The 15,491-nt window shown below is 38.7% G+C and overlaps 2 protein-coding genes across 2 annotated transcripts; both read left to right on the forward strand.

Annotated features, from left to right (window-relative positions):
* The first annotated feature begins 8,191 nt into the window (after positions 1-8,191).
* olfm4.1 (olfactomedin 4, tandem duplicate 1) lies at positions 8,192-10,446 on the forward strand. Its single transcript, XM_079457866.1, has 5 exons — positions 8,192-8,248; positions 8,331-8,486; positions 8,570-8,782; positions 9,185-9,332; positions 9,407-10,446. The coding sequence occupies exons 1-5, from the start codon at positions 8,198-8,200 to the stop codon at positions 10,204-10,206; spliced, it is 1,368 nt and encodes a 455-aa protein (XP_079313992.1). The 5' UTR covers positions 8,192-8,197; the 3' UTR covers positions 10,207-10,446.
* Positions 10,447-13,069: 2,623 nt separating this feature from the next.
* olfm4.2 (olfactomedin 4, tandem duplicate 2) lies at positions 13,070-15,034 on the forward strand. Its single transcript, XM_079458101.1, has 5 exons — positions 13,070-13,131; positions 13,214-13,381; positions 13,615-13,827; positions 13,909-14,053; positions 14,131-15,034. The coding sequence occupies exons 1-5, from the start codon at positions 13,072-13,074 to the stop codon at positions 14,934-14,936; spliced, it is 1,392 nt and encodes a 463-aa protein (XP_079314227.1). The 5' UTR covers positions 13,070-13,071; the 3' UTR covers positions 14,937-15,034.
* Positions 15,035-15,491: the final 457 nt, after the last annotated feature.

The raw sequence follows: 15,491 nt of genomic DNA on the forward strand, positions 1-15,491 counted from the left end.
AGGCACCTGTAAAACCATTGTCTTATACTGTCTATTTTGATAAACTCACTGCTCTTATTAAGACTTTTTCTTACCAGGTGAATCCAGCCCCGACTGAAGACCCCCATCCAGCAACAGCACCCTGGGTGAGGCTTCAGGAGGAAGTGGAATGAGCCCAGGTGGTCACAACCTTACAGGGTGACAGCGAGGACATCACACTGTGTTAAATTACAGGGAAAGGGTGACACTTGGTTTCATTTAACCTCATGTGTAGCTTGCGAGCCCCCGTCTAGGGATCTTGCTGAGACACGTGTGGACCTGAGGAGTCAGGTCCAAGAGAGGGGAAGTGCGGGTGGAGAACCAGAGGCTGAAGAAGCCACAGGTGAAAACACAACACCACCAGGCTGAAGAAGCCACAGGTGAAAACACAACACCACCAGTCCAACAACAACTGCAAATAATGTTGAGAATAAAGTGACAGGGATATCAACACCCCGGCTAGGGTGTGGTCTGGACAAATTGGACTTTGAGCGAGTACAACGAATTTTAAGTGAAGTGTTCACAGATGTGGAAATACGTATAACCATTATTCTTTATAATCAATATTCATTATTGCTATTGTGATTTTTCATATTAATATTTTTCATATTCATTATTGCTATTGTGATTTTCAAATTATCATATTCATTAACATATAACCATTTATTCCTTACAATTAAGTACATTTTGTGTGATTTTAACCATATATCTTTTCTTAATCACATATTTTCATTAAGTTTACTGTGTGTTTAACCATTTTAATTTTTAAGAGTGTGTTTATTGTTCCTTTTAAAGTACTAGAGAGGGTAACGAGATGAAGCTGTGGGAAAACTGCATGCTGTCGGGATCCTATTTCAGGAGTCATAGTGGGAAATTTTTAGCCTAACTGAAGGTCAGGAAAGCAACAACACCACATCGAAACCGAGACACAACAGAGCCATAGCCGATACGAGGTTACCATGTGAACAACTCGTAGTTAACTATGTTTGGGGCAAGACCACATCATTTACTTTTGACCTATGCGCTGTCATAAATTGTGGGGGAAAAATAGCTCATGGAGGGGTTACGACATATATGTATGCATGGACTGGAATATGGACAGTGTTTGGACAGCGAACCCTTATGAGTGAATGGTGTCCGGCATGGAATAGTGTAATAGCATATACCGGTGGTTGGACCCCGAAAGAACCAAGCCTTTGGACCCGTACCTCGGCAAAATTTGATTTCAAAATACAAAGAGATTACAGTGCAAGCCATAATCCACTCACCCTTTCGATATCCACCAGAACGGGATCAACCAATTATACACGGGAATTTTTCCTTATAATGGGGGTGCACATGCAAGGAACAGATAGAAAAGCAGTAATAAAATTTGTTGTGGACAGTTCACCTGAGGAGGAAAGAAATGGGACAATAGCTGAGCCATTATCGGTAGAACAAAAGAATGGAGTAGTAGAAATAGATTAGACCATGTTAAAACCTGAAGATATGATAGAAAGAGCCACAGGATATGGGGAAAATAATTTGTGGCTGGAATGGATAATTACCACAGCCAGAGAACAGAGCTTAGATGATTGTGTAGGATGTGCTAATGCAAGACCCCATTTATATATTGAACCAGCCCCGTTGTACCAAAACGATACATGGGGCTATGAGTGTATGTTGGCACTGACACGGATGGCCAGTCCAAAAAATTGTACCACACTAGCTGCAATATTCCCACCAATAACCAACCTTTCACGGGCAGGTCCATTTACACCAAAGAAAGCAAATTATACTTGTTATGATATTAAACGTCAATCACCAACCAGCAACCTGGGGGAGATAAACAAGGAGTGGTGTGATCAGATAATAGTAGATAATGGGACTAGAATAGGTACGTGGGCTAGGGCAGGTTTGTATTATTATTGTGGAGATCGAAGATTGTTTACTAGGATACCTGAGCAGGCAAAGGGAGTGTGTGCTTTGGTAAGACTGGGAGCCCCAATAACCCTGATAGGAGATAGAGCAGTCAGAAAGGGAACCATGAATTCAACAACATTGACTAGAAGACGTAGGAGACACATCATTAAAAAGAGAGTGTAGATTTGTCATTGAATAGTCCCACGTATATCGATGTGATAGGAATCCCAAGAGGAGTACCAGATGAATATAAACTAGCAAACCAAGTGCCCCTGCGACGCTGGTTTGGACATGCTTGGGCTTTGTGTCCTCTTTGGTTGCAACTGTAGCAGATTATGTCACCATCAGTAAATCGTTCTCGTCGTCCTCTGAAATCAGAAGTAGATGCGCTCGCTCCCATCACGTTATCATCACTTGAGTTAGCATGAAACTTTTCGGTGCTCTCGAAACTTCTCAATTTAATCTTGAACTCTATGAAAGTAAGGTCTACATCACCTTGTGTGACGTGTATAGTAAATGGTTTGAAAGAATCGGGTAATCCTTTTAAAATTATCGCAATTAAAAGTCGATCACTAAGAGTTTCACCAGCATTTCTCAGTGCCGTAATCGAAGAATATAATCTGTAACAGTCTCATTTGCAGTTTTCTGCAAGGACGTTAGTTCTGTGTACAATTTTACTACACGTGGTTTTCCATTACCTGCATAGTAGTCTCTCAAGATCTTTTATTCCGTCGTCTGCGGCTTCTCTCATTACAAGAGCCAAACTTTTGTCATCTAAGAATTGTATCAATTCATCATATGCTTCTTCGTTTTTATCTTCTACGTCACCATCTGCAGCAGGTGCCTGCAAAATAATCTCCTGTAGCCCGATCAGTCGCAGATGGCCTAAAAACTTTGTCTCCCAAAGTTCGTGACCTACTTCTCTCCTGGGTCCATAACCTGTTAGCGCAGCCATTTCTAGCGTATAATAACCGGCAATATTTTATATTATATGGAGGTAAATATCACGCTCACACTCATCGGATTTATCTTGAACCCGGAAGAAGGAAGGGTCAGTCTTTTATTTTATTTTACATATGACCATATAAGGATCACATCACATATTCAAATAACACGTGGTTACGTATAACATATGAGGGCATACTTATCACAATTTAACAAGATATACAATTCTTAATCCACTTTACATAAAAAAATAACAAGAAATAGAGTGAAATAAGTGCAATGACGCCCTCTAGTGGTTACATGAGTTACAGCTACGCAAACTACGTATCTAGGCTCGCTGGAATCCTCTGGATTTCTCTGGTTTAGCTACATTATACTGCATAAACGCAGAAGATGCTAATAGTCTATATGATTACCAATAAATTAATCTATCAAACTGTGTCCACCAAAGCGTTTTAGCCAGCTTAAAGAATACCTGCTGCTCTACTGAAAACGACCAGCTGGTGGGGCTTGAGAACGCTTTAGAGGCCCTGCGCGTTATTCCGGATATGCGACGGTGTGATATTAGTGAAGTTAGTCTACTTGTTACTAGAATCTTTTTAGAAGAATATTACTTCTAATGGAAATGCAGTAACCATTAAAATCCATTGTTATTGTGTATGATGGTTGGTCTTCTCCACTGTGATTGGTCGGCTGTGTGAAACACGCTAGTGATGACCAAGTTATAAAGAATGATAAAAGACAGTGAAAAATAACTTGTAAAGTATAATTATGATGTGCATCCAAATGCAGTGTCATCGGTTTGTCTAAAAGAATACAGAACGTTACGTGCGGGTTTACGCCCTATACACGTGGCATCATGGAGCAGGTTTACATTTCTTTTGTACTAACATTAGAAATAATGAACATATTCATGAATCCATAAATGTATGGTATAGAATGACTTTACGAACTACTTACACAAAACTGTGTTCCGCTCATTGTTCATGAATGAGACCATTGTCATTGAGTGTGTGTGCGAGGCCATTTGTGGCTCCTCCATCAGTTCATTAAACAAGGAGATCAGAGGTTTGTGATCCGTTACTATGGTGAACTGAAAAATGTATTTTTTTGTCTTTGCATCTTTATATACATGTTCAATTCAATTTTATTTATATAGCGCTTTTCACAATTTGCTTAGATCCAAAGCAGCTTTACAGGGGAAAATAAGAAAAACACAAAAAGGTAAAACACAGTACATGAATAGTTTAACTTGTTATATAAACACCTAGTAAATAAAATATAAAGTCAGCAGTCTCCCAGTGGTTTATTTAGCATATTTGCATGAAGTGAATGCTTGGCTGTAAAGATGCGTCTTTAATCTAGATTTAAATTGGGCGAGTGTGTCTGATCCTGGAATAATATCAGGAAGGTTATTCCAGAGTTCAGGTGCTACGTATGAGAAAGCTCGACCCCCTTTGGTGGATTTAGTTATTCTAGGTATTATCAAAAGTTCTGAGTTTTGAGATCTTAGAGAGCGTGATGGGTTGTAGGGTGATAGAAGCTCTGTTAGGTAGGTAGGGGCTAAACCCTGTAAGGCTTTATAAGTGATTAAAAGAACTTTAAAGTCAATACGATACTTAATGTGAAGCCAGTGAAGGGTTGATAACATTGGGGTTATGTGATCGTATTTTCTGAACTAACTGTAGTTTGTTTATTGATGATGAAGGACAAACACTAAGTAGCGCATTACAGTAGTCAAGTCTTGAGGTCATAAATGCATGAATAAGCTTCTCCGCGTCAGCAACACACAGAATATTTCGTAATTTGGCAACATTTCTTAGGTGGAAAAAGGCTGTTTTTGTGACATTTGAGATGTGATTTCGAAATGACAGGTTGCTGTCTAATAAAACGTCTAGATCTTTTACTGTATTTGTTGGAGTAACAGTACATCCTTCAACTTGCAGGTTATAATCAGAAATATTCGGTTTGCGTGTCTTTGGTCCGATAAGTAATATTTCTGTTTTATTAGAATTTAAAAGAAGGAAATTACAAATCATCCAATGTTTTATATCTTCTATAGCTGGGAGAAATCATCTGGTCTTGAGATATATAGCTGAGTATCATCTGCATAGCAATGGAAGCTAATTCCATGTTTTTTAATAATGTTTCAGAGGGGCAGCATGTATATGGAGAACAGCACGGGTCCCAGAACCGATCCCTGAGGTACTCCATACTTTACTTGCGTTAGATTGGATGATTCCCCATTTAAATGGACAAATTGATGTCTGTCTGACAAGTAAGATCTAAACCACTGTAGTGCCTGTCCCTCAATACCGGTATAATTGTGTAAGGGATCTAGAAGTATGTTATGGTCTACGCGATCGAACGCAGCACTAAGACCATAACATACTAATAGATCGCTTACACAATTATACCGGTATTGAGGGACAGGCACTACAATGGTTCAGATCTTACTTGTGTTCAGCACTCCTGTCCTGTCTTCCTCTCCACTGTCCTATACATGTTGGACTTACAGAGAAAATAGAAAACATACGAGACAAAATAGTAAAAACTGGGACAGGACCAGGAGTGAGATGTTACCTTTATCTGATGCTATAAGCAGGTCGTTTGTAATTTTAACGAGCGCAGCTTCAGTGCTATGATGCGGTTTAAAGCCTGACTGAAATTTTTCGTGTATGTCATTATTTTGTAAGAAAGAGCACAACTGAGTGCACACTTCTTTTTCTAGTATTTTAGACAGGTATGGGAGATTTTAAATCGGTCTAAAGTTTCCTAGTTCATTTGGATCCAAGTTTGGTTTCTTGATTAGAGGCTTTATGACGGTCATCTTTAAGGGTCCTGGGACATGGCCTAGATTAATTGATGAGTTGATAATGTTTTAAATGGGCTCAATTGCAAAGGGTAGTAATTCCTTTAATAATTTAGTTGGTATGGGGTCTAAAAAGCAAGTTTTAGGTTTAGATGTTGCAATAAGTTTAATTAAATCTTCCTGTATTATAGGTAAAAACGCTGTAGCCTTTCTTTTGGAGAGATGGTTGGTACTAATTCATAGGACAGACTTGGAGGTTGAGTTTTTACTATTTTGTCTCGTATGTTTTCTATTTTCTCTGTAAGTCCGACATGTATAGGACAGTGGAGAGGAAGACAGGACATTATTGGTTGATAGAGGGAAACAGGAGTCAGGAAAGGACCATGACCAAGCGCCATGTTTCTAAACGTTGTATTGACAACTCACAGCACTGTTATGACCTGTTATTGTAAAAGTGCAGAAACTAGGCAGAGAAAGCACATCCACATGTGGTTTAAAGTATTTACTAAAGTACAACAAAACAAAGAACTAAAACAAGGAACCTGTGCTGCGATCAGCCCCGACAAAACGTTTCAAAGGTTTTTGTTAAAGGGAAACGGTGCTGCGGCTGAACACCCTGTTGTGATGAAGCAAGAGTTGTACTATGGCAGCTGAGAAGGCCATTCTTTGGGTTGTTTTTGAAGAAATTTCACATTTGCAAACGACTAAACTTGGACCCGTTGTGCGAGCTGTCTCTTTAATATGTGGTTTAGATGTTGCTGCTGATTGGGCAGACATTCTCGACACACCCACTAAACAAGAGAAACTGTATCTCAAACCCTGTTGCTCACCGTTTACAGAAAACATGTCGTTCAACATGGAAAGCATAGCGAAACATTGCACACAGGCTTGATCTTGAACGTGCCCCTGGTAATCCACAAATGACAAACAGAGAGCTTGAAACATCAAGAACTCACTGAAACGCAAGGGCTACACAGAGGGAAACAAGCTAAACCAGAAACACCTGGGGTACACTTATTAACATGGAAAAACCACAAAGGACTACAAAACATGACACAAGACAGGAAGTCATATCTACGTCGACAATACACAGAGCATTATTCATTATTAGCTATTTCAGTATAATGAAATGTACTGGTACTATAATCATTACTTAATAGTAACATTATTTTGGTAGGGTTGACTGGTAGAGCTCAAGGTTATTGTAGTTTCTAAAACTATTGAAATATTTCTGTTAATTGAAATCCAATAACATTTTGCCCTAAATATAATTTTGTAAAACTTTTTACATTTATCATTTTCACTTAGTTTAGTTAAAGGGGTCATATTAAACGGCTAAAACGAATATTATCGTCTGTTTTGGATTTAAATCAATGTGTATAAATGATTGAAGGCTCAAAAATGCTGTAGTTCCACTTTCAGTGCATCTCCTCTTTGCTCCGCCTCTCTGAAACATGCTGATTTCTCACAAAATGCTATGATTGGTCCGTTAACCAGTGTGTAGTGATTGGTGGAATACTGCACACATGTGATGGAAATATAACCCCTCTTACCATATTTGGAACATCAGGTTCCTCTTCAATTATACTGACAGGTGTGCCCACCTTACATGCGTAGTCAAATCACACCACGAGCTGATGTAGATGTGTGGGGGTGTGGTTACAGGAGGCGTTTCAGGCAGGTCTGGGTGAGCATTCGCTTTTAGATAGAACGGATCTTTTGTTCCCACACTTTCATTTTTGCAATTTTACATGTCAAATACATTTTGGACAACTGATAACACACCAAAGACACAGAAAATCACGTATTCGCACCCTATGACCCTTTAAGCAGTAAAATAAGTAATCGAACATAATCATTACCTAAACTGAAACTAAACGGAAAATTTATTTTATTATAACAATATAGTAAATATCCAAATAAATAAAATGACACAAACACATTGCTAAAAATGTTAGTAAACATTTTAGTACATTCAAAATAATAGTAAAACTGAAAACAAAACTAATGTAATTTTGGTAGAGCTTAATGCTCAAATGTGTCATTTTTTTATTTATTTTAGAAGATATAGAAAACATTTCAGGAGTCGCACTCAAATTGAAATAGCCTTTGGTCCGTAACATTGTTTCTTTCAATTCCACAAACTGACTAGATGATTTTATAGCTTTGTGATGTTTAATGTTGGATACGATACAGGTGTGGTGAGGTTGGACTGGTCAACATCACTAAAGGTATTTTACACAAAACCTTCAGGTAATAGTTTACTGATACGGCACACAGATGACAGGACAGAACATTATTCTCTTTACTGTCTGTTTATCTAATGACAGCTATTGCTGAAGTTCTACATTAACGACAGGAAGATTATGAGTCCAGCTGTGATAGCGCAGTAATGTGAAGGATGTGAGTATGTTTGAAGATCACAAGCTGCCTGAGGGCGATGCTGGGAAAGGTCCAGATGTTCAGATATGAAGACGTTTAAAAGGCCGAGAGTCACGTTACTACAGAACATCCGACACGATGATCTTCACACTGTTGTCCTGTCTTCTTCTGAGCTCTGCCATCCACGCGGTAAGACATTTGCTTAAAGCTTAAAATCAAATGGGACAAAATAATACAAAAATGTTGGTAATGAAGAATAACTGATATGTAGGCACTGGACACCTGGACCAATGGAACCAGCGACCCAAATGAAGAATGTGTTTGTGAGGCGTTCCTGCCCAACACCACGTTTCCCATGGGAGAACTCATCTCACTGGAAAACACGGTGGTGGAGATCAACCACAAACTGGAGATCGAGATTAACAAGGTTTGTTAGAACCTCCAGAACTCAAAACCAAATGAGTGTTGAGTGAGATAAACAATGAAACTGTAACGGTTCTTGTCTTACAGGTGGAAAGGTATGAAGTTCAGCTACAGGTCTATGTAGAGAAGATTGTCAATCTGACCGCGTTCATCGTGTTGATGGAGACCGATCCAGACTCCTACAGTGAGCTCCAGATAGAGGAGGTGAAGATCAAGATCAAACAGATGGAGGCTCTCGTTGTGGAGCTGCAGGCGTCTTTACAAATAACATCTTCTGTGCTTATAACCATACAACAACAGGTAACACATATACAACCGTCTGTTGAATCCTGTTTGCTTAAGTCTCATCGATGTCTCAGATATTTCTGCTGATGAGAAAAAGAGTCTCAAAAATGTGAAAGTTTCAGAAGAGATGTCAACAGATCTGTCAAGTCTGCAATCAAAAGTCAATATCATTTCGTACCACATTTACTAAAATCCTGATTATTTCACCTCTACAATCTACATTCATTTACACCTCCAGACTCTTCATGTGTTTCAACAATTACACTTCTCCTGATAGGAGAAACATCTGAGACCAAGTTGAGACTTAAATTAAGCACAACTCAGATCTCTTGAGCTATGAACGTGATCCTCTGGTTTATCAAGTCTGTCAATACAAACTAACTGTAGGGTGATCAGATGTTGTTTTGATGAAAACAGATCACCGTTATGATCTCAGCGTTGATTCGTCTGGAGATCACATATGACAAAAACCTCGTGTTGGTCACACGTCGAGAATTCATCAAACTTCAGCAGAAACTACTGGAGTGCGAGAGACGGCACAACGAGATCTTCAATCCAAACATCGGTGAGTTCTGCTGAACGACGTCAACTCTGTTTCGCATCTGTATTTGTAACTCAAGTGTCGTTGCTTTATTTCAGGAGTCTGCAGTCACGGCGGAATTAAACGAATCAGTAAACCCATCATCAGTCAGCTGAACGCCAATCTGAACGCAGGGTTCAAGTACGGAGGCTGGGGTAAAGATTCCAGTCCTCTGCCCGGATCGGAGGAGATGTTCTGGTACGCCGGTTCTTCAGATCTTCTGCTCAGCAGAATCTCACTTTACGGCGACTATTATAAACTCATCATGAGACAAGCCCTCAGCACGTACGAGCTTTACGTCTATAACAGATACGACTATAGAGGCAGCGGAAATAATTACATCGTACGATCAAACGCTCTTTATTACCAATACAACAATCCCTTCAGAATGGCAAAATACAACCTGACCAGCTCCACCGTCGAGACCAAAGTGGTTCCGGAAGCGACCACCAGATTCTCGTACCATTACTCCTCCAATCAGAACCTGGACTTTGCAGCGGACGAGTCTGGACTGTGGGTGACTTACGCCACAGAAGCTTCCAAAGGTAAACTGGTGTTGGGGAAGATCGATGAAGACTCATTTGAGGTCAAGCGGGTTTGGCACACCAGCGTGTTCAAACCCTCCGTCGGTAATACATTCATGATCTGCGGGGTTCTGTACGCCACACGTTCAGTGGACTCTAAAACTGAAGAGATCTTTTACACCTTTGACACTCGCACCGGACAGGAGCAACATGTTAGTATTCAGTTTGAGAAGTTTCAGGATTCATATGTTTATCTTGACTACAGCCCCACGGAACAGAAACTTTACATGTACAACAACGGTTACTATGTTAACTACCATCTTTGGTTTAACTGAGATGAAGCATTGTAAAAAACTGAATCTGATTTATGAATCATCGTACATTCAGCTCTTCCAGTAAATACAGAGCAACACAGAATGTTTCTCTAATAAACTCTTTAAAGCATTCTCACTCAAGACTACGTTTTCCTTTAATGTCCACCAATAAGTGTACAAATTAAATTTTAAAAATTTCATTCACATGCCGTGAAAAATACAAGAAAGTATAACGCAACAAAAATAAACCAGATAATTTGGCCGGAATTCCACATCAGCATGTTTGTTCTATTAAAAAAAATCATTTTTACATGCACAATATAACACAAAAAAATGTCAAGTTATGAAAATCTTGTTCTTAAGAATGAGGGAAAGAGCACAACTTCTACTGCCATTTTGCTGATGTATCAGAATTTTAATATAAGGTTTGGCATCCATACATATACATTTAGGCATTTAGCAGATTTAGCTTTTATCCAAAGCGACTTACACATGAGGTAAACAATGGAAGCAAGGATAAGGATCACATCAGGATGCACTTTTCTTACTTAATGTGTTTGCTTAAATCATTTGTACTGAATAATAAAGAAAATTATGTCAATAAGAGGTCAGAATAAATGTAAAGTCCTTTAATACTGTTTAAAAATCATCTCAAGGCGAGACCTCAAGAAACTGCTTGAGAAAGTGACACGAGACATACACAACATACAGTTACATTTGCGTTATTCTAGCTGTAGTGAGTTTAGATGTGGAAAATAATAAAGAATGAATACAGTATGTATTTCTTCTGAAACATCTGAAGAGTAAAGTCATTCATTCTGATTTCAGCATTTCTCTGTAAATTAATGAGTGGTTCTTAGCTTTCATTTATTTAATATCCCTTAGTTCTGACTTTTATCAAGTATTACTGCTTTATTAAAAATTATTTACTAATAAAAGACTAATAATAATATTTACAATGGCTTGGGTTCTAGACTAGAATTTAAGTTAAGTGTGTTTATTGTTTTCACAACTGTTCAATTATATCGGAAGTGCTAACTTGTAAATTTGTACATATATAAAATGACACAGATATTTACTATAAAGGTTTTGGTAGTAATATTACACATAACATTGTTAAGGAACTATAAAGTTGACTTTTTAACACAATATTCCTTGAATAAATAAAGAAAACAGACATAAATTATTCAAGCACATGTCACACGATAAACTTAAAAAGGGCATTGGAGTTAACATCTTGATCTCTTTTATCTTCAGTTTAACATGCGTTATTGTTTACAACATATATGACGTACAAGTAAGCTGAGAGTTGTCTCAGTACTGACATTAGCAGCATTGCTAAAAACCACATCATGATCTGATCTCTCCGATAACCTGAGCACAAGCACCACTCTTCTGAACGATTGCCAACCACCAAACTTAAAAACACAAACAGAATCTCTTCAAAATCTAAAGCACATAAAAAGCACTTTTTCACAAAAATGACTCTCCTAATGCTGACGCACGTAAATCATGCTGGGAACTCTAAATTCACTGCTCAGATAATTGACTAAAATAACAAATGTAGTCCTTTATACAAGTTTAAGTGGGTCGAACATGATAACATTTAGTTGAATTCACTCAATAATTTGTGCATTTAGAATTCCTAGATTTTTTCCTATAGTTTTATCTTAAAGTTTGGTTAAAAAACAAGCACACAATTGTATTAAATAAAGTTTACTCAGTTCATTTAATGAAATCGACGACAACACAAAATCATCTTTTACAGTGTTGGGATCAGCTGATATTTTCTCAGCTCTTGTTTCAGATTTATTGTGGAACACTTGTGGGTTCTCAGACCTTTATCTGTGAAGCCCAGACCAAAACTGAGACGAGTACTTGCAACTACCTGACATTATTTTAAAGTCACGGTTGAGTTTACATTTAAGATGCAATATCATTTCATAAGTTCAAGAAGCTAAACGACAAGATCAAAACGTGAAATGTAAACATTTATTGGTGCACAAGCATCTTTCCCAAATGCCAGTTGCAATTTGTATATTTACTAAATGCTGAAATATTCTTGAGCAACAAAAAATACTTTTTTACCCAAAATGTTTAAACACTTGGTTGTCATCTTGGAAAAGACATCAAATAATGCTTCATTAGCATCTATCCTGACTTACGAGTGTCCTATTTTGAGCTGCCTTCCAGATATTTCTGGTTATCAGTTATTATTTAGTTCATCATATACAAAAAATCCATTGTTTCTCCAAACCCGCTTGTCCTGTGCAGGTCCCCAGAGGGCAGCAGAATGGCCAGTCCATCACATTTTAAAAATGTGTTTAATAAAAACGAACCCTCTCTCGCTTTCTCTCAACAGGTAGTGGTCTAGCTTTTGTGGAAACTAACTTGGTATTAGCATCTATTGTACTCCTTGAAATCTCTGTAAGTCGCTTTGGATAAAAGCGTCTGCTAAATGACTAAATGTAAATGTAATTGTTATGTATGAAACATTTAACATAAGCTATTATATAAAAGATGTCATTTAATCTTCAAAAATGTAAATACAATGAAATTACAAGTGAAACACAAGGACCTCCTGAAAGTGTTGATCCTCAGGGATGGACGGACATGTTTACATTCTCCAAATTTACAACCTGCAGCTGATTGAGTTTTATAACACTTCATGAGGACTTCACCAGGTTTTCTAAACAAGGTTTCCTCTCAGCTCATTCAGGTTACGATAATCCACCGTCTCAGTTAGTCCCGCCGCAACTCCTTGAGTAAATAAGAACCGCGCCGCTGTTTTAGACAATGACCTGTAATTCTCATGGGAAGGAGACATGTGTTTGTGATAAGGTGTTGTATAAAAGATGATAGTTGTGTCCGTACAGACACATAGACATGATGACTTCTCTTCTGTTCTCTCTCCTGCTGCTGCTCGCTCCGGCACACGGCTGGCTGGTAACACTCTTCACATCCAGTCTGTGTTAAACAATGAGAGACAAATGAGTGTTGTGATAGTGATTCTGGTGTTTTTCTGCAGTCTTTAGAGGACTGGGGCTCGGGCAGTGTGGAAGGATCCATCGGGGACTACGGACAGTGTGTTTGTAATGTTTTTCTTCCGGATACGTCATTCCCAGCGGACCGTGTGGAGCACATGCAGACGACCTCAACTGACCTGGCTGTGGAAATCAAGCTCCAAATCAACAAGGTGGAGAAAAATTGACTCCAGGTTTTGGACATCATGTGGTGACAAACGTTGTACACTCTTAAAAATAAAGATGCTGAAATAAGTTCTTCACAGAGATTCGACAGAAGAACATTTGAGTCAATTGTTATTTCAGTATATTTAAGAGTGTTTTCTTTTTTTATCAATATCTGGTCTAATACCTCATTGGTTGAGGACAGAGAATAGTTTAAAAAGTTTTCATTTCATGTCCACAGGTCACCAGTATCAAAGGTCAACTGGTGGTTCTTCTGAGCGAGCTCACCAACCTGACCGCTCGACTGGAGATTCTGCAGAGCGGACCTGACAAATACATCAAACTGGAGTTTGAGCTTCTCCGAATCGAACTGCGGGATTTTGAGGCTCTGGTCACCCAACTGAAAACATCTCTGAATATCTCCTCGCCGGCCATCGAGGAACTCTTCATCGAGGTACAGCAGAGGTCCTCAACTACACGTGATATGTCATTCTAACATTTGCGTGGTGACGTTCTTGTTCGTTGGTTTTTTAAGATCCGCAACATGAGCTTAATCGTCGACCAACTGGAAAGCTACGACCGGAGCAACCTGGAGGTGATCCGCATCGAGTTCGCCAAACTTCAGAAGAAACTGGAGAAATGTCAGGATGACAGAGAGGAGATCTCCAACTCACCCATAGGTAGTAAACTGCAGACAGAGCCTTTAAGTGTTGAAATGATTCAACTTCATTTGAACGTTATTGCTCGTATCTCACAGGGTCCTGTACGCATGGAGGTATTCTGAGATTTGGAAAGCCGGTCGTCAGTCAGCTGAACGCCAATCTGAACGCAGGGTTCAAGTACGGAGGCTGGGGTAAAGATTCCAGTCCTCTGCCCGGATCGGAGGAGATGCACTGGTACGCCGGTTCTTCAGATCTTCTGCTCAGCAGAATCTCACTTTACGGCGACTATTATAAACTCATCATGAGACAAGCCCTCAGCACGTACGAGCTTTACGTCTATAACAGATACGACTATAGAGGCAGCGGAAATAATTACATCGTACGATCAAACGCTCTTTATTACCAATACAACAATCCCTTCAGAATGGCAAAATACAACCTGACCAGCTCCACCGTCGAGACCAAAGTGGTTCCGGAAGCGACCACCAGATTCTCGTACCATTACTCCTCCAATCAGAACCTGGACTTTGCAGCGGACGAGTCTGGACTGTGGGTGACTTACGCCACAGAAGCTTCCAAAGGTAAACTGGTGTTGGGGAAGATCGATGAAGACTCATTTGAGGTCAAGCGGGTTTGGGACACCAGCGTGTTCAAACAGTCCGTCACAAACGCCTTCATGATCTGCGGGGTTCTGTACGCCACGCGTTCAGTGGATACTCAGACGGAGGAGGTCTTTTACATGTATGATACGAACACCAGCGAGGAGAAACATGTTAGTATTCAGTTTGAGAAGTTTCAGGATCTCTATGTTTATCTGGACTACAATCCTGTGGATCAGAAACTTTACATGTACAACAACGGTTACTATGTGTATTACAATGTGAAGTTCATGGATGCTTAGAGAGAATCTTCTGCTTTTATGACATCGTGATGCTTCCATCTGAGGAAATGTAATATATCAAAGAGAAAATAAATGACAATAAATTGTACACAAGCATTAGAATATTGTCAGCGTCTCTCTTGTATTACAATAATATCACTTAAAACTGCTGCTAGAGTTTACATATAATAAATTATTTTTGTGTAGTCGACAAATATACCGTCCAATGCTGTCCTATTTATAAATATAAATGTTAAAATATAAAATAATACATTATTAAAAAAATGTTACACCATGGGGCACATTCGGGGTATATCACAAAAAAGACTGTTTAGAAATCCTGTAAAAATGCGCAACGATTTAAATTTACAATTAGAAAAGAATTATCATTCATTTAATTTGCAATCGTAATGTTTGACACCTCCTCACGCTCTCAAAAAATAAATAACACAAGTGACGGACAGAACACATCAGCTTATATTTATTTATCATTTCGGCAGTTTTTTATATATTATATTTATATATATATATATATATATATATATATATAAGATGACGTATTGTAACAAACATAAA

This window comes from Barbatula barbatula, assembly GCF_947034865.1.
Source record: "Barbatula barbatula genome assembly, chromosome: 6".
NCBI lineage: Eukaryota > Metazoa > Chordata > Actinopteri > Cypriniformes > Nemacheilidae > Barbatula > Barbatula barbatula.